The 20,600-nt window shown below is 33.6% G+C and overlaps 2 protein-coding genes across 2 annotated transcripts in view; both read left to right on the top strand.

Annotated features, from left to right (window-relative positions):
- The window catches only part of LOC110452490 (multiple epidermal growth factor-like domains protein 10), a 105,704-nt gene extending 105,149 nt beyond the window's left edge, over positions 1 to 555 (top strand). Inside the window, exon 14 of the mRNA XM_021501051.1 lies at positions 383 to 555. Within this exon, the coding sequence (XP_021356726.1) occupies positions 383 to 555 (173 nt within the window). The remainder of the gene's footprint in view (positions 1 to 382) is intronic.
- A 2,044-nt stretch (positions 556 to 2,599) lies between these two features.
- The window catches only part of LOC110452491 (receptor-type tyrosine-protein phosphatase alpha-like), a 22,407-nt gene continuing 4,406 nt past the window's right edge, over positions 2,600 to 20,600 (top strand). Inside the window, exons 1-18 of the mRNA XM_021501052.1 lie at positions 2,600 to 2,756; positions 3,534 to 3,668; positions 6,141 to 6,275; positions 8,476 to 8,610; positions 9,545 to 9,679; positions 14,226 to 14,340; positions 14,561 to 14,637; positions 14,869 to 15,095; positions 15,434 to 15,521; positions 16,390 to 16,463; positions 16,583 to 16,619; positions 16,960 to 17,057; positions 18,150 to 18,281; positions 18,542 to 18,687; positions 19,073 to 19,208; positions 19,652 to 19,780; positions 20,174 to 20,267; positions 20,496 to 20,560. Of these exons, the coding sequence (XP_021356727.1) occupies positions 2,600 to 2,756; positions 3,534 to 3,668; positions 6,141 to 6,275; positions 8,476 to 8,610; positions 9,545 to 9,679; positions 14,226 to 14,340; positions 14,561 to 14,637; positions 14,869 to 15,095; positions 15,434 to 15,521; positions 16,390 to 16,463; positions 16,583 to 16,619; positions 16,960 to 17,057; positions 18,150 to 18,281; positions 18,542 to 18,687; positions 19,073 to 19,208; positions 19,652 to 19,780; positions 20,174 to 20,267; positions 20,496 to 20,560 (2,115 nt within the window). The remainder of the gene's footprint in view (positions 2,757 to 3,533; positions 3,669 to 6,140; positions 6,276 to 8,475; positions 8,611 to 9,544; positions 9,680 to 14,225; positions 14,341 to 14,560; positions 14,638 to 14,868; positions 15,096 to 15,433; positions 15,522 to 16,389; positions 16,464 to 16,582; positions 16,620 to 16,959; positions 17,058 to 18,149; positions 18,282 to 18,541; positions 18,688 to 19,072; positions 19,209 to 19,651; positions 19,781 to 20,173; positions 20,268 to 20,495; positions 20,561 to 20,600) is intronic.

A 20,600-nucleotide genomic window follows, 5' to 3' on the forward strand; every position in this document is an offset into this window, starting at 1 on the left:
AGGTCATGGTTACCATTTTTCTTGTAATTACCTTAGAGGAAAAGAGGAAAAGAGGAAAAACTGTAATATAACCCATACTTTCTCACAAAAAATCCCATACGTTTTTTACCAAAATGTTAATGTTACCTGATTGATACATATGCACGAATTGGATTTCGTAAATATTGAATTTCGAAAATTGAAAACTACACTCTGTTGATTTTTTTTATCTTAAATGCTCCAAGTTGATTTTTGTATTTCAAAAGGCGTATTTAATTAAGGGGGATTGATCAAGAGTGTATGCCACAGAACAATTGGATTTGCCATTACTTTTACCTCACGTTGCTTCATTGAATTGGTCCATATAAACTCGTTATTTACGAAAAGATTTATACATTGTCAGTCTGTGACCCTGGGACGTTTGGACGAAATTGTATTCAGCAGTGTCATTGTTCCAAGCAAGACTGTAATAAACAAATTGGATGTACAGGAGGGTGTTTTGCAGGCTGGCATGGTGATTCCTGTAACCAAGGTAACACTGATATGGTGCCAGCGGAGAATAAACGTCAACATTGATTTATAAAAAAGGGAAAACTTTTTTTCATCGTCGTTATAATTATGTTAAGAACTGGAATAACTAAACCTCTCAAATAGTACATGTACATTTATTATATGAATTATAAATTGTATTATTTTTATACACCATGAACATCTTTGTTATACCTAAGCGTGTAGTAACGGAACATTCGGACGAGACTGTAACCAGAACTGCCATTGTGCCCTATCAGACTGTAACAAAGGAACAGGGACGTGTGGGACTCAGGGGTGTTCAGCTGGCTGGAAGGGTTTAACATGTAGCCAAGGTAAAGGAGGAAGGAGACAAACTATGCACAGTCTATGATATGTATAGTCCATAATAATTTGATTGAAATGGTATATATATTTAACAAAAAAATAATGTCATTATCTTTATCATTACGGGAGACGTTTGAAATAATGGATAGGTCTGTTTTTTTGGATTTAACACGGAAATGCTCAATACTTCAGTAGGTCGGAAGGGGTAACAGTACAACTGTATGTGTATTGTAGGTAGCAATGTGATTTGTGTAGACATACATATATTACAATTTCATATGGAATTAATGTCTTCTATGGTCATGTTAACAGACGCGCTTTTTATGAGGGTATGTTTACAAAAAGTAAGGACCTTGGTTTAAATTGAAAATATTACCTTAATACAAAACAGACATAAATGTTTTAACATAAATAAAATATCTCACTTATGCTTATGATTTAAATATTGTAAGAAACATGCTATCAGGATAAATTCCGTAATTTAGGATAATAATGTAATCAATGAGTGAAATTAGCTTCGATATTTTAAGGATGTTTTATATACAAAAGTAAACATGTTTGCCGATACGTAGATACGACTAGTGCCTTCTTTATTGTCACTTACAGAACACACAGATTTAATTAAGTTTCTTATAAAAAAAACTGGGGGAAAAAGAAGAAAATTATCGCCACTTGGTAAAATTTCTATCATAAATGTATTAATAAACCAAAATTATAATATATGTATCTGTACCTAACTTTCTATATGAAAATATTTGCATCGCTACATATTGTAGGATATGTAAATATTTTCCCTGGTCTTATTTTGTTATCATGTCTGTAATGTATCATCAATCGATTATATATAATTAGTGTAGATAGAATATGAATGAACGTGAACATAAACTGAAATATGACATGGTTTATGGTATGCTGAGACATTAGAAACAACTACAAATTAGACAATTCACGATTACATTGCACATATTTGACATAACACTATTTACATCTTTATTAAAATCCTTTTCAATCATAGTGACGTTATTGTTATGCTCCAGTGGATGACTGAATGAAAAGAGCCATTGGATGAATGCGAGAGAAAAAATAAACATGAAAGACATCAGACAACTCACAATTATTTCGACATATTTGACATAACACTATTCACATCTTTACTTTTATTGAAAAAAAACCCCACAATGTTTGAATGATTAGATGAATGCGAGAGTAAAAATAAATATGAAGTAAATGTAAAGCATAGAATAGAAATGAAGAATGAATCCCTCCTTGGATCAGGCACTGTTTGTAAGAAGGCTAAATCCAGGGCCCTAACCCTAAGAAGCTATAAAAACAAAAACTGATCTATCAATATCTGGTGTAAAATTTACATTATAAAATGTTTTTCTATTGTTTTCAATGTTTACAAACACTGAAAAGTCCACAATTGAGAATATGTTCACATGGTGTAGTAACATATTTATTTTTGTTAGCTTTGGCATCGACAAAGTGAATTTTTAAATACTGTAGATACTTTCTTCGGCATATTGCTAATGATTGATTTACTTGTAGTTTGTTGTATATCATCGGTAATAACAGTGGAACCTCACATTATATAAATAATTCGAGTGTTTATTAAATATATAAAGTCATATAAATTTAAACAATTTCATTTCATTTTGCAGTGTTTATTTATAATTCATCATACGTTTATGAATCAAAATCCTAACCATTATATATCAAACAATCACATTAACAAAAGATTATCTTTTCATGGCACCGTCATATTATGAAAACCGCTCTTATCACAGAATGTTCCTCCGGTCATTTTGGCTCGAACTGTTCCGAAGTGTGTCACTGTCATCAAGAAGAGTGTGACCATGTAAATGGAAGGTGTGACCACGTTGGATGTCAGGCGGGCTGGTCGGGTCAGTCCTGTAATAAACGTAGGTTTATGAACAAAAATTCCATTTCCATTAAACGCCACCAGTAATATAGTGAGAATAGGTTGTGACATGAAAAAATCGTTCTGATAACGTTATGACTTTGTTCCCTTTATTATTAATGTAATTAACTTTCTTTTATTTAATTTAGTAATAAGTCATCAAATGTCAAATAATACGTTTGCGAGGACCTACAGTATATACAGTCAAAGTGACATAAAATAGTTATGTCTTAAACCTATATTTACACAGTATATACTGTCTGAAAAAGAATTTCACTTTTCATTGTGGGACAAAAAAAAAGCTGAATATTTGTGTAAGAAAGTACAAGGCACTGAGACGACCAAATAAACATACTCATATATTATACGTGTAAATACTATCAGACAAAATTTCATTATTCGCTAGACAGAAAGTGTTTAACCATGTTAGCCATTAACATGTTATGAATTAAATCAAGATAAATATTTCTATCATTTATGATATTATTACATCTCGCAGAAAAAAACTAACAAGAAGAAAGCATTTTAAAGTATCAATGTGATGAATACTCAAGTGTTTTCAAACTAAGTCAGTTAAGGTTGTTCCCCACCTCATAAAAATAGGAATGTTAACAAATTTCCTTTTCAAACAGCAGCATATAAAGTACAAAAAAATTAGTGTATATTTGAGCAAATATTATACCTATCTTCATACACACATATCACAAATGACTTTGTAGTTCGTTACGAAAAGTTGTCTGTTCTACATTTAGATTTCGCTGTATGTTTAATTATATAGAGTGTGTCAATACTACGTTTGGACGAGACTGTAATCAGACCTGTCATTGTGCTAGCTCTCGTTGTAACAGGACGGATGGTGTATGTTCTGTACCAGGATGTACAGAAGGATGGATGGGAAACACATGCAGTCAAGGTAACGATTTAAGTATTGTTGGAAATATAATATTCGTATTTATTTACCGTCAGTTTTCATTCAATGCAGTCAGCAGTGTTAGCCAAATGGTAAAGAACATTTTTTCTACGTAATGAATGTTAATAATATGCATCTTATCATAAAACAAACATAGCGGTGATTATGACAAACGGAAGTACGGTGGATTTAAATACTATTTCCCTCTTATCACATTCGGTGATACATGAATTAGCAAAATTCCGATTGGTCATTGTTATGTAGCATATTAACATATATGGTTATAACACAAATATGATGAATAGATCGACATATATAAGTTAAGCAAACATTTGCTAAACCTAAAGGAGGACAATCGTTTTACAAGATCATACTTACATGGGCCACGAGCTTATGTCGGCATGCACACATGTTTGTTTGTGACAAGGTTTTCAGCAAATCAATATAGAGTGAAAGAGAGTGGGGTTCAAATAGTCATATGGGATGATTGGTTTTGTGACCAAATTGGTAAATTTGTTTCATTTTTGGAAGTGAAATGTATTTTTGATATCATTCTGTATATATTCTGTATAAAAAATAACATAGTTTTGCTCGTACAAAGGGATATAAGTAAACGAAACAACTGTATGCTCTAATATTTGCAGCTACTTTTATAATAATATGATCAATGCTATTAAGTTTGACTTCTTGATATGTTTTCACATATTTAATCTAAGGAAAAAAACCATGAAAACTCATGCTTAAAGCAGGGTCCCTTTTCTCCGCATCTTACAGACCTATTGTCAACTTTGCCTCAGCGTACCATGTTTACTGTTTAATTAATCAGATAAGTCTCATTTTTGTTGAAGTCAGCACACTATGCAGGCTAGCAATTCTATCTATTTGATCGGGGGTTAGCTCAATTAACATGAAACACATGTCTGCGTCTCTAAGTCCAAAGTAAGGCAAAGCGGTTTGCAGAAAGTTTAAAAGATTCATGGTCATCAGTATCACTTCCATATGCGTTTATAAGTTCATCACCAGGATAGCTTGTGATGCAACTCTGCATTTCCCCAAGCTCCCCATTATTTTTTATTCATCGCTTCACTGTTGAAGTTCTTATCATTTGATTTTCTGCTACAAGTGCTTGATATCATAACTGCAAGATGAAAATGAATAAATAAACATACATTCATGTCGATGTATCTTTAAGAAGACAAACATTACGAAATGAAAACGTGAACATAAACTAAAATATATGACATGGTTTATGGTATGCTGAGACATTAGAAAGAACTACAAATTAGACAATCCATGATTACTTTGACATATTTGACATAACACTATTTACACTTTTATTGAAATCCTTTTTAGTCATAGTGACGTAATTGTTATGCTTCAGTGGATGACTGGATGAATATAGTCATTGGGTGAATGCGAGAGTAAAAATAAATATGAAAGAAATTAGACAACTCACGATTATTTCGACATATTTAACATGACACTATTTACATCTTTATNTTTTTTTTTTTTTTTTTTTTTTTTTTTTTTTTTTTTTTTTGAATGATTAGATGAATGAGAGGGTAAACATATATATGAAATAAATGTAAAGAATAGTATATAAACGAAGAATGAATCCCTCCTCGGATCAGGCACTGTTTGTAAGAAGGCTAAACCCAGGGCCCTAACCCTAAGAAGCTATAAAAACAAAACAAAAATACCATTAAAAGTAATCATGCAAAGGGGCTACTTATCTATCAAATTCTGGTGTAAAAAGTACATTATAAAATGTTTTTGTATTGTTCTCGATGTTTACAAACAATGAAAAGTCCACAATTTAGAATATATTCACATGGTGTACATGTAGCAGCATATTTTCTTTTGTTAGCTTTGGCATCGACAAAGTTATTTTTTAAATAGATGCATCCTTCGGCATATTGCTAATGATTAATTTGCTTGTAGTTTGTTGTATATCATCGGTAATATTTTCATTGCGGGAAAAACAAGAACAAAATGATGAATATTTGTGTACAAAGTACAAGGCACTCAGACGACCAAATATACATACACATACAGTATACGGGTAAATACACTCGGGCAAAATTTACTTATTAACGAGACAGAAAGCGTTTAAGCATTTTAGTCATGTACATGTTATGAATTAAATCAAGATAGATATTTCTATCATTTATGATATTATTACACCTCGCACAAAACTAACAAGAAGAAAGCATTTTAGAGTTTAAATGTGATGAATACTCAAGTATTTTCAAACTAAGTCAGTTAAGGTTGTTCCCCACCTCCAAAAATAGGAATGTAAACAAATTTCTTTTTCAAATAGCAGCATATAAAGTACAAAACATATTTCATAGTTAGTGGATATTTGATCAAATAATATACCTATCTTGATACACACATATCACAAATGACTTTGTAGTTCGTTATGAGAAGTTGTCTGTTCTACATTTAGATCTCGCTGTATGTTTAATTATATAGAGTGTGTCAATACTACGTTTGGACGAGACTGTAATCAGACCTGTCATTGTGCTAGCTCTCGTTGTAACAGGACGGATGGTGTATGTTCTGTACCAGGATGTACAGAAGGATGGATGGGAAACACATGCAGTCAAGGTAACTATTTACTCATTGTTGGAAATATCAAATTCGTATTTATTTGTCGTCAGTTTTCATTCAATGCAGTCAGCAGTGTTAGCCAAATGATAAAGAACATTTTTTCTGCATTATGAATGTTAGTAGTAATATGCATCTTATTATAAAATAAACATAGAGGTGTCATCATTTCAAGAAATGTATTGCACGGAATGCAATATATGACAAACAGAAGGACGCAGATTTAAATACTATTTTCCTCTTATCATATTCGGTGATACATGAATTAGAAAAATTACAATTGGTCATTTTTTATATAGCATACTAACATATATGGTTAAAACACAAATTTGATGAACAGATCGACAAATATAAGTAAAGCAAACATTTGCTAAAACTAAATGAAGACAATCGTTTAACAAGACCATACTTACATGGGCGAAGCCCACGAGCTTATGTCGGCATGCAAGCATGTTTGTTTGTGACAAGGTTTTCAGCAAATCAATATAGAGTAAAGAGAGTTGGGTTAAAGTAGTCATATGGGATGATTGATTTTGTGACCAAATTGGTCCTTAGTAAATTAGTTTCATTTTTGGAAGTGAAATGTATTTTTGATATCATTCTGTATATATTCTGTATAAATTATACACAAAGATTTGCTCGTAGAAAGGGATACAAGTAAACGAAACAACTTGATGCTCTACTATTTGGTTTGTAAGAATATTTGATTTATTGCCAGCTGGAAGTGGATAAAAGTAAAAAAAAAAAAAAAAAATCAAAAAAAAATCAACAAAATTCGGATTTTAAATTAACTTCTTTTTTATGGCTTTTACCATACGATATTTGTATATAGAATATTTATGTATCTGGCATTACAGTCATGTGTTGGAAGCAGAAAGTTTTATCAGTTTAATTGCACATACGTTATTGATCTATTTAAAGGTCCAGGTGTATTGGTTAATTGAATAATTTATTTGACAAAATCATACATGTATTAGACTAACCCGCTTTGAAAAGATAACTGCATTATCATATCCATCGCTTTAGATTTGTGACTAAATAAATGATGTGATACGTGTTAAGTTGACCAAACTTGTAACCTTAACCTTGTAAACTGAAAGGGCGAGCTCAAGACCTTGGTCGGGGTAAAGTAATTATTTTCAAAAAATGACATCAAAATCAGTTTCTACTACATACGAATCTGGGGTTAAGTAGGAAGTTGGTTAAGATTTAGGGATGGAGGAGTGGACTAAGAGCATAATAAATTTAACATGTAGTTCATGTTTTTAATAATGATAATTATGATTCTATCGAAATGTGACAGGAGCTACTTTTAAAATAATAATATGATCAATGCTTTTTAATATGAACTCTTGATATTTTTTTACATATTTACTCTAAGGAAAAAAACATGAAAACTCATGCTAAAAGCAGGGTCCTTTGTCTCCGCATCACACAGACCTATTGTTAACTTCGCGTCAGTGTATCATGTTTACTGTTTATTTACTCAGATAAGTCTCATTTTCGATGAAGTCAGCACACTATGCAGGCTATCAATTCTAACTATTTAATCGGGGGCTAGCTCAATTAATATGAAACACATGTCTGCGTCTCTAAGTCCAAAGTTAGGCAAAGCGATTTGCAGAAAATACAAAAGAATCATGGTCATCAGTATCACTTTCATAGGTGTTTTTGAATTCACCACCAGGATAGCTTGTGACGAATCTCTGCATTTTCCCCCGCTCCCCATCATTTTTGAATCGGCGCTTCAAAGTATCGACAACGCGTAGTGCCCAGAATTGAAATGACGGGACTTTTTTTTAAGAATTATATATTGATAGTACGTTACCAACTAAATCATAGGTTATGAATAGCATTTAATAATTACTTTTATAGTTTATTTAATTTTGTGTACATACAAGTATATTTTGTCGCATAGGATTGTCAACACATACTAGCCGTAAAAGGATCCAAATCACGTTATGCCAGCTTGATTTGTCGCTTCGCGTTCAGGGCTAGGGTTGCCATTAGAAAAATGGAATAAACAATATCTAACAGCGTTTTCAGTAATACCAAATATATTTCACAAGTGTGTCTAATAATTTAGCACTTAAATATACGAAAGAAAAATGTGATGGCTTTGGTACACAATCTTTTGAAAATTTTACCTTTATTTAACGTACATGTCCATCAGATTTGATAGTAAAATTTTATAATACAGGGTGTGTCAATAATACGTTTGGACAAGACTGTAACCAGACCTGTCATTGTGGTAACTCTGACTGTGACGGGGTGAGTGGGGTATGTACCATACCTGGATGTACGGAAGGTTGGAGTGGAGACACATGTAGTCAAGGTAATGATCTACGTTTTATTAAAACGTCAGATTTATGATGTTCCTATTTAGCTGTCGTCAATTACATTTCGACTCGTACGTCATAGTAAGTAAAATGCCACAGAACATTTTTTCTGCGACACATGTGTGTGAAATATGCATCTACAGATTAGAAAAAAACTGTTTAATGTTTGTGACGTCATTATTTTCAAATCGTTTTATATACAGAATGTTCCGGTGGATATTTTGGCTTGAATTGTTCTGAAATTTGTCACTGTCAGAGAGAAGGATGCGACTACGTAAATGGGAGCTGTGACACGTTGGATGTCAGCCTTCTATCTCCTTTATTGATATTTAGTTTTGGAAGGAGACCTCATTAAATATGTTAAACATTCACTGTAACTTGTAACTGTTGAGTGAAAGGTGGAATTATAGATAAATATGCTAACATGTACATTACACACTGGAATATATGCATATGCACTCCCTCCCCAACCCAAATGGGATATTAGCATGTTGTAAATTGGCATGTAAAGCGATAGTGTCTAGATTAGATATCAAAAGCTTCACGGATATATACACAGCTGTTCCAGGTTATTACCCGGAAATAAAATTAACATTACTAGAACAAGTACACATTTTAAAATACAAACGTCAATCAAAACACTGGGTGTCAATCCATGATTTTGGTCACAATCACATCAAACGGAGCGTACGGATACAAACGGACATCCGTCAAAGATAATTACTTTATATGTACAAAGACTGCTATTGTAATAACATTATGTGGGGCTTCAATTTATTATCTCAATTAAGTTATCGTCATTGGAAGGGAATATGTTATTTATGATAATATACCAATTATGACATACACCCTTTGCAAATATCGTACCGTGTGTTTACGTGGAACTACTTACTCGTGTATTGAATTTCTGCTGTTGTATTTGAAACACAGGGTGTGTCAACATTACGTTTGGACGAGACTGTAACCAGACGTGCCATTGTGCTAACCCTGGCTGTGACAGGACAAATGGGACATGTAATAAACCTGGATGTACCGAAGGTTGGAATGGAGACACATGCAGTCAAGGTAATGATTTAATTATGTATTAACATGATCTCATAATCGCAGGAACTTAGAAAGTAATGTAAGTTATTTAAAAACATTATCACTATTACTTAAGCCTATTTGATTTCTTTTTGTGGCACCTTGGGGTGCTTATCGTCCGAGAGACGTATTTGGCTATATTTTTTTTGTGGCCGGTTTTACTTTTATTTTCTCTTTATATGAAATCTAAAATTGATTGCGTCCTTGCTTATTTGTCAATTATGTTCTATTTCACCTAATACATTTGCGCTAGATCAATAAATGGTCACGACATTGTTATATCCAATATTGATGTAGGAAATCACAAAACATCTTAGCATATGTATATTGTTACATTACATTAAAAGTTTCTATTTAATACTTGCTTGAGTGATAGGAAATCTACAGGAATAAGCACAGTACTACATGTATCCAATTATATTTGAACAAAACTGGTTCTAATAATGCAGATGTAGCATAGTAGCGGGGTAGTGGTTATACTGCTAGTAAAGTATATATTGTCCACCTGCAGTAATATGTTGTATGTCGATATAGTTAACTGCTGAGACATTAGGTTTAGTCTATTTTCCGATACAGGATCTGTATGATCCTCTTCTACGTACTCCGACACATTTTAAAACATGCATACATGTACACCTATATTCAAGTTTGGTTATGTACATCACATGTTTAAAAAGGTAAGTATATTAGCTCTGAAATTATATATTATATTTCAGTTCCTGATCATTCCAACCTTTATCGAGTTTGTTTTAAATGAACACTGACACACATAAGAAAAGCAGCCTCCCTAGTATATTAATAAACTATTGTTAACTGTGTTGAATAGCATAGTATCATATATATTCACCATCAATTCACGTTTGATTGAACTCTGTCACACTACGCGTTCTCGAGTCCGCAATACTTCAATACATAGCCCGATTAGCACGTGCAACGATGCACGCGACCGCATTGCATGCGTCCCAGACCTGTTTATTATTCTGCAGGTATCGGATAAGAATAGTCCGGGAATTTTTGTTTGTTTGTGATTAGGTCAGAATGCCTAGATTAACTAACGATGTACACAACAGGGTGGTGCAGTTTCTATTAGCTGGAAACTTCCACAATGCGGTGGCAAGATTACTGAATGTCCACAAAAGCACAATATGTCGTCTTTACAGCCTATGTAACGATGGCGCCGTGTACTCTTCTCCGCCGAGTCACGATCCACGATTTACGCTTTACCGCACAGATTGGCATCAGAGTGTTTTTCGACGTCGTGGTGAATGCTATGTCGATAACTTCATGGGTAGAACGCGACAGATTTGCTGGTACATGTAACATCGTTATTGTGTGGGATGGGATCTGCAGTGGCCGCAAAACCCCCTTAGTCGTCATTGAAGGCAATTTGACAGCTCAACGGTACATTGACGGCATTCTACAACTTGTCGTCGTGTCGTTTGTCCGTCAGCATAACATATCTTTCAATAAGACAATGTTCGGTGCCATGTGGCAAGACGTACAAGTGACTATCGCCAAAATGTCGACACGTTACCTTGACCCCATACAGTCCTGATTTCTCGGCAATAGAACACGTGTGGATCGACGCATTCGAACGCGCCAAAAACTACCGGAGAAATCTACACGCTCTTCGCCGGGCGCTTCTGGAAGAGTGGCAGAACATCCGTATGACACTAATAAACCGTCTAATTAACTATATGCATCACAGAATGCGAGCAGCAACAAATGCTAACGGGGGTCATGTTTGAAAATTCAAATTCAGTCTTGACTGTTGTCTTGCCAGAGTGATTATCGCTAGCGCTAAATAAACTAAATTAGTCAATATAATAGATGTGTGTCTTTAATTGGCTATGTTATTTAAACGGAACTTTTGAGTGATATATAAAAAAAATATTACCGGAAATTGGAGATTACGTTTCTTTTGCGTGTCAGTATAATAATCGATGGTGCTGATATCACAAACTCTGTTCCATAATTTTACTACTCGAAGGGAAAACAATATTTCTAATACAAATGTTTAAATATTGTGGATAGAGTTTTTTTGGGATGCTACCAAGTACCATGGAAACGCTCGTTATCTTGAATTCTTCTAGAACCTCACCTCTTGCACTTCTGTAGTTGAAAGTTGGTAAATTGAATCTTTTGAGCCGCTCCGAATGACAGATATCTGAATCCCGGAATTTGTTTCGTTGCCCTTCTTAGGATATGTGTTTGCATATTTTAAACGTCGTATTAAAACACTTACCGAACTTGTCTTTGTTCACATATCGTCTTTTGTCATGAGATATCCGATTTTCCATGATCATTTACTTTTCAAAATGTCATCTCCATCTAAGAAGCTATCAAATTATAATATTGAAACGTAGTATCACGTTTTAGTACTTTCCTCTTTTTGAGTATGAAATTTCATTAATGATTTGATGACATGATTTTGCATTCATGCCTTATCATTTCTCTAAACCAATGACAGAGGGTATTCAGATGTAACAGGAAAGATACTAGTGTGATTCCACCGGGGATCGAAGCTAGAAGGCGACCTTAATCATATGTACAATTAAAATCTGCTACACAGGTATGGATTTTTATATTAGTACTGAGCTTGCATTTCATTTTATTGTAACTGTCTGATTTAGCTTAATCATGAACATTTAAGCGGGTAATATTAATGCTCATTTGTGATGGGGTATAATAATAGTGTTCATCACAATATATAATTTGGGTCCATAAATATTGTGGTCTTTGGTTGGTGTAGTGACATTGGTTATTGTGGTTAAGATTGGACACTCAGATTTATATAACCTTCCATATCTAAAATCAGGGTATTCCAATTCTCTGCTGGCTATGCTGTACACTAACAGGTGGTAAACTAATTTAAGATTTATTCGAAGGTTTTTTTGGCATTACATTCTGGCCTGAATATGTTTGTTTTATTTTTGTTTGTTTGTTTGCTAGTCTAGTGTTTCCATGCTTGACTATGACAAGATTTGTTTTGAAATTAAATTAAAAACGCTCGATAAACCACCTGTAGTACACAATTTTTTTGATTAACAGAAACGTTTTCTCATGCCAGTTCTCATTTCAGGACCATGTTTGTTATAAGTCAAAATAGATAGAGCTGTCCAGGGTAGGAAAGGGGTGGTAGACATGTCTTTCTCTTACAATGGACGGACAGGTGTTTCTCGCACCTCAGACAGAGATATCCAACGTCATACCTCGTGCTAGATTTTTCTATCTCGTCTGATCTGTCTGGTACCTTTACGTGACATTTCGCGGAATGTTTACACAGCAACGTATTCATCCGCGCGAAAACGGCTCCATCCGCATTATAAATATTCTGTTTTGTCGTTATATGTTTTGTGTTGATGTACATTTGTAGTTAGATATCTGATGTTGTAGATAAAATATAATTTACACTTTAAAATACGTTGTCTTCGTTGTAAAGACGAACTAGACTTTTACGCGGAAGCATTCAAATTTAGCTTTTGTAATGTACAGGCCATATCAAGTTGAGGTCTCAGACGGGATACTTGAAGTCTTTGGCACAATTAAAAAAAATATTTGAACGAAAAGGTGCTTACGCCTCGGTTGGGATTATGTTACATAATCTTAGCTCTCGACTGAGATAACCCGATCTCGCTCAGTTACAGGTAATATATTTTATTTATCCGCACGTTTACCCGTGTGAGATAACATGTCTCACCATAGGCTTGATACGGAGGGATTACCCTATTCATAACAATGGTATGACGTCACGTCAACAGCCCATCAACATCACGTCAATCCTGAATTTAGCCTGAAACGTTAACATAAAATTATGTGCATTATACACAATGAAATTCCCCTATCTCGCCCCGAAGGGGCTGTGAGATTCTATTAATCTTACTCCACATTTCATGTGACGTGACGTCACAATGGGTGAACAATGACGAATCACGAATTTGGAAAACTCCGATGGCGCAGTGCGGAAAAGGCAACGTGATGAAATTGAAACCTTGTACGATATATTTACCGTACACGTCAGAAAGAGGAGATTAATTGTTCTGCGTAATTTTGCAAAGTGGGGTATGCTAAATCTTGCTGACAGATTCGTTTTCGCTAGAAATACTCCAAACGCATTTGCAGGGTTTCTGAGCTTGTTCTGGTGGTTTTAATGGCAGAAAAATACTCTTTCATGCCCAGAGGTGTAGTATAGGGAAATTCCACCCTCAGGATTTTCAGGTTTGGCAAAACCCTCGGCAAAGCCTCGGGTTTTACTAAATTTGAAAACCCATCAAGTAGAATTTCCCTATCCTACACCTCTGGGCATGAAGTCTTATATTCTTTCATAAATCTTTGACAAGTTAGTATATTACATCTAACATCGTATCTTAAAGCATTAGTGCGACTTTGCAAGAGTGTGAAGCATTTATTTTAGTATATAAAATTGAAGGAAAACCAAACCAAGCACCCGAACTATCATAGCTTAGATGCATAATGGCTTAGTATAGGAGAGAAATATCCATTATAAATATATTAATTTGTTCAATAGCATTACACCAAAAGTCTTCAGAAAGCTCGCCTGGCAGTAGTGCCCTGGTAGGAGGAAGCGTGGCCGCCGTTGTTGCTGTTTTGATAGTCATTTTGATCGTGGTTGTTTTTGTACGGTCAGTGAATATATTGTTTTCATCATATTTAAACTAATTTTTAAATTGCATAAATGTAATGTGTTCATTATAAGCTATCTTTTTATTGGACTCAATCTACGTTTACATGTAGTTCAAAAGCATTTTTATATCTGTGCGATTATATGAATATTGATTTTTTCTTTCTCTCAACATGAATTAGCCTGTATCGTAATGACGATTATTTGCATTTTCAATTCAGGAAACGCCGAATACCAAGTAAGGAAAGACCTGTGGGTGACAATTATATCTCATCGGATAATCATCCAGGCACTAAGGGTAACTAAGACACATTTTGTTGCTTCTTCGTAATACATTTGTATCACTAAATTATATAAACTCAAGATAAAAATAGTGATACAAGGCAGATTAAGCTTATTACTACCATGCATATTCCAGTACATACTTGTTTGATTATCATATCGTATATCTGAAATTAAAGGTAATAATCTTGATCAAATATACAAAAGAATAGAATATGATCTGGTGGTTTATTTTCTTACTTTACAGGGGGTGAAAATGTCTATGTAAATATTGTTACTAAGGACACAAGGAAAAGACCATTCGAAGTGAAAACACCAAAAGTGAACGAAACTGATATTGACGAGGACGAGGTTATTTATGCCAATGACCCAAATGACGCCGATGTTCGAGCAGAGACAAAGCTCATGGTGTCTGACTTCAAGGAAATTGTTACAACCAAACATGAAAATGATATGTTCGGAGTGGAATATAAGGTAAATATAGAAAGGGAAAATTCATTTACATTATATAATATTTACTTGTACTTTTGGAGTCAGTATCACATTGCATTTTAATTAAATATGATTTATTATGTTAGATATGTGTCATTCAACTAAAAATCAGGTTTAAGATTCTTTGATGTATAATAAATGTATGAAATTTTTGTATACTTTTGATATCTTAAACTAAATAATAAATGATACAGAATATAAGAAGTTAACTGATAATTGTGACATCTACTGTATATTTTTGATAAAATAAAATTTACTGTTGCCTATTCATACAAGTTAGATTTGACATACAACTTTTCTTTAATTTGAACATATTGTAGAGCTTACCGCACGGCTTGAAACATCCACACACTAATGCAAAGCTGGAACAAAACTTACTACGTAATAGATTCAAAACTACATTTCCATGTAAGTTGGATAAGGGCATATGTTTAATGTATTTAATCGATTCCATCATTTTATTAAACTAAAAGAATAAATGTAAAAATAAATTAACAAAAAATAATATTACAAAATAGTGTCACTTCTCTTGATATTAAAATTTGTTTGGTGATGCATGTTGTAAATGAAGAAACAATTCATTAGGAATCTTAACGTGTTTTGATACTTTGTTATATGCAGAATGACATATGTTTTGAAAATCTAAAAGAAAAAAAAGAGATTCTTTTCTTTTTGTCTTTTGTCTACATATTATACTGTACATTATTACCCATTTGAGAAAAATCTAGGAATCTGATTGGTTAAAAACTACAGTGTACCAAACCGCATTCGTAAATCTCAGGGGGTTTACGAAAATCTCAGGGGGTATACGGTCATGTCACGTGATTCTCAGCAGTAATACGGTGGAATCACGTGATTTTACAAGGGGTATACGGGTCACGTATCTTTGTATCTTACGGCTGGGCATCGGGAGACAACTCGCATTCGTCGTCTGCTTCGCTGTTAACAAAATGGCAAAACGTTTCGCTTCGCATACTGATGAGGAAATACTCGCAAAAGGGCTAACTATGTGCCACATAACACACACAAGTCGAACAGACGAGCGGCAAACATGCTGAGGACGTATTTAAAAGAAAAGAATCAGGAAGAACAGTTCCAGGAATTTGATAAAACGAAACTAAATGAGGTACTGTGCCTGTTATGTTTCTTTGCCTATCGGCCTCAGGAAATACGAAACCCTTTAGGGCCATACCATCTCGATACTGTGCCAAAAATCTGTGTAACTAATAGTATCACAATAATATGTTATGAATTACATGCTGTACATGCATTTTAGATGATCACTCCAGAGTTGTTCTAAAGAAGGAGAAGAAAGGAAGTACCGACTACATCAATGCCAATTATATCGATGTATGTATGATTCTATAAATATATATATGTATTCAACTTCATTATCATACATCAATTTCAAAGTGATTTTAGTTAATTTGAATGAAGATTAACCATCATGCTGTTGTTTGATTTTATAGGGTGTCCGTAATCAGAAGATATACATTGCTACACAAGGTGCGTAATGCATTTTATCATGCGATTGTTTAAAACATGCGTCGATGACATTATATTCAGATAAAAGTATACATATTTGAATACAAATATACTGCTCTAACATTTTTTACGCTCGATTATATTTAAATCTTTTAGAAAATTTTGAGTATTTCCAGTTTGTAATCATGTTTCAAGAACTCAACTTTCATCGTTTTAGTTTATATAAGGTTAGAAAATGTTATTTTAGGAATTTCAGCAGTAACCTTTTTCAAATATGAATAAATATATAGATAATTAAAAGATTATATCATTTTTTCCAAAAATATTTTTCAATTTGTTTATCCATTTCCAAATAAATAAGGTCCAAAGACAATGACACTAGAGGAATTCTGGCGGATGGCGTGGCAAAACAACTGTGGAAAAATTGTGATGCTGGCAAACCTGGTAGAAGTTGGCAAGGTGACGTATTGAATACCTTTTAAACCTCCGTACAAGATTGATACGAAAACAGTACACTGCAAGGGTTTTTCTACACCGTCTATGTTCAATTGGCGTCAATATTAAACCACGAAGGAATGGATGTTAGATATGCTGAATAGCTTATTATGTCGAACGTTTCAATTTCAGTGCTAAATAAATTAGAAATACTTAATTCTATTACAAAAATAAATCAACCTTTTGTAGTGGTACACACATATGAAGAAGTAAAGGAATTGTGACGATATATTATGAGAATACATCGAAACTCGACACAAAGAGACAAGACAGCAGAAAAAAGCATCTAACATAGAACAACACAACCACAACCCCAGACCCACCAACCCCCTCCGCAACCCCCGGCAAAAATAATGATGTCGAGTGCCAACAATGGGCTCCACAAGGTTTTCTAATTCCAACACTCGTAAAATCTGTGAAAGGGTGCAAAGGGTTACGATAACCTCTGGCGCTATTAGTTTCAACAGGATATGGTGCTTTATGAATGGCTATTATATTTTATTATAACTTGTTTCTTCTCTTTACAGTCATCTAGAAAAAAAATCTTTTCTCTCAAACAAATGCTTATTAGTATCAATTTATATCAAGCTTTTTAATGTTGATGATCGTGAGGCATTTGTTTTTAAGTGATGAAATAAAATAGAAACTCTTAATTTCATTACAGATAAAATCAACCATTATATACACACATAATAAGAGGTAAAGGAACTGTGACAATATATTATGAGAATACATCAAAACTCGATACAAATAGAGAAAACAAAAGAAAAAAGAAACATCTAAAATAGAACAACAACACGAACACAACCCCCTCCTCCCATCCACACACCCACCCATCAATCTCCTCCTCAAACCCCCGTTTAAACAATAATAATATCGGGTGCCGAAAAACGGGCTTCACAAGGTTTTCTTATTCTAACACTCATAAAATCTATTAGTTTCAACAGGATATGGTGCTTTATGATTGGCTATTTAAAAATATTGTATTATAACTTGTTCTTTCTCTTTACAGTCAACTAGAATTTTCTTTTCTCTCAATCAAATAATCATTAATAGGTAAAATGTACAACCTACTGGACAGGAAGTGATGGGAATCCCTTGGAGCTAGGCCTCTTCCAAGTGACACTACAGGAGGAGGTGGCGTACGCCTTCTATACCACCCGGAAACTCGTAGTGAAAAACAAACAGGTATGAATAGGTATTAATTCTTTTCCTTTAACTGAACCTCGAAAAGAACCTATAAAAACTCAGACTGGTTGGACTTAACGTCAGAGAATTGCTTTGTTAGCAAAATAAGGAACAAAAAACATGCAATGCAAAACAAAGAACATATGTAAATAATGCATTTTGGTACGAAATTAATTTATTTTTTTGAAATCTAAATCAATCATCATTAGTGATAAGTAAAGCCTATGGTTTGCAAATTATAATAAAGATACGTCTTTTAGACAAACAGCACCAGACACATATCGCAGTACCACTTCACAAGATGGCCAGATCACGGAGTACCGGAACCTTTCGAGCTCCTCCAATTTTACAAGCGTGTTAGGAGTGGCCATACCGACCATAAAGGGCCTTTAATTGTACACTGCAGGTACCTTATAGTTCTTTTGTTGGGATCTTTCAAGTTATGTTTGTAATCCTACTCGTTCATTTCGTTAAGGTGTCTCAAAGACATTAAAAAGAAAATGGGATATTGTTCAAATTTTAATATAATTTAAAAAAAAGAAAACATTTCAAGTCTACATTAAGACTGTACTGTAAATGTCAGTTGTATAACTAAAGTCAAATGAACACCACAGGTGTAAACTGTATGAATAAATGGCTAGGGTTCGTGTTTAGAGTACACTGTATTTATAATTTCCATGTCTTAATATTATGTTTTTAAAAATTGTGAGAATTGTAACACTAAGTTATCGTCAGTATATTTTGTTGAAAAGTATTTTTTATTATACATATTAAATGAAAATGTGTTACAGCGCTGGTATTGGACGAACAGGTAGTTTCATTGGACTAGACGCTTTGTTGCTGGAAGGAAACACCAGCGGAGAAATTGATGTTTTTGCCTACACCGAAAAAATGCGGAAAGACAGAATGAATATGATTCAGACAGCGGTATGGCCTCTGGATACAAATTCCATTACCTTTCGACAATGTCTTTGTGACTTTAAACAATTACCAATTACATCAATACGGATCTGTGTGTTAATTAATGTTTGCTTTTCTCCCGCTGAATTTATATTCGATTGAGTAATAAGCAACGACATGTCTGAACATAGATTCTATATTATTTTATTCATATTCTGTGACAACACAGACAAGTTACATGGTCAGCAAATGTACATCTTTCAGATGCAGTTATGATTGACGTCAGATTAATAAAAAAATGTTCGCAGCAATGAGTAGGAAAAAAGTATAATTGAAATAAATCAATCAGGGCAAAAGAAGAATATTGGATAATTCAATAATTATTGTTTACAAAATACATATATCGGACAAAGGTAGATACTACATTGTATTTCATACCTGATATCTTATATATAAACTGGTTATTACAGGAACAGTATGCGATGCTTCATGATGTTTTGTTGGAAGGCTTAACAATCGTGACGTCAAGCATGTCAAAGACAGACTTCAGTATGGTCACCAACAACACGGATGATGATATACCCATCCAACAGTATTCAGTAAGTAACCAAATCAACATGTTTTATCGGGAGATTACCATAATAGACAATTTCTTTTTAAATATTGTGCAGAAGTTTACTGCTGTCATTTCCGTTTATTTCTATACAATGTCCACCAATAAGGCAACCATCTTCATACAATGCAAAGCAAAGAATAAAAAATGCTAGTTTTAAATAATGTTTTTAGATGTTATTTTTTAGCACATTTGTATGTTCATCCTCGTCATTATGTTCTGCTTCATATATATTTTATTTATAGTTAAACTTATAAAATGGCAAAATTATGGTCCCTTTGCCCTAAATCCAATGACCTTATTTCCTTTTGTGTTTATATAAAAGAAGATTTTTTTCATATAAAACAAATGAACTTCTGGATAAATGGTATTCATATAGTTGCTGAACTCAGCAAGACCTGCATATAGTACCATTGAGTACAAGACAGCACTTCAGAACAAGCAAAAGAACCGCGATCAGTCTATCTTGGCAGGTATGTTCATTTTGAGATTGTCTCTACTATATTAATGGAGAGATTAAAATAATACAAATATGCTACGATAGAAAGTACGTGATCCCTTCAATACAAATGATAAACATTCATAAAAAAACTACCACAAAATCAATCTTGTATAATTCAAATAATTAATAATTTGATTTGAAAAGTTCAAACAATATTGAAAAGAAACTGATGTTAGATTTTTTTTAATTTGTTTTTCAGTTGAAAAGTACAAGATCCGCTTAATGACAACCGCATCAGGGTATATCAACGCCGTCAACATACCGGTATGACTAGCGTTAATAGTTTACTCCTCCCCCCCCCCCC

The sequence above is a fragment of the Mizuhopecten yessoensis genome, unplaced genomic scaffold (assembly GCF_002113885.1).
Source record: "Mizuhopecten yessoensis strain PY_sf001 unplaced genomic scaffold, ASM211388v2 scaffold6719, whole genome shotgun sequence".
NCBI classification, from domain to species: domain Eukaryota; kingdom Metazoa; phylum Mollusca; class Bivalvia; order Pectinida; family Pectinidae; genus Mizuhopecten; species Mizuhopecten yessoensis.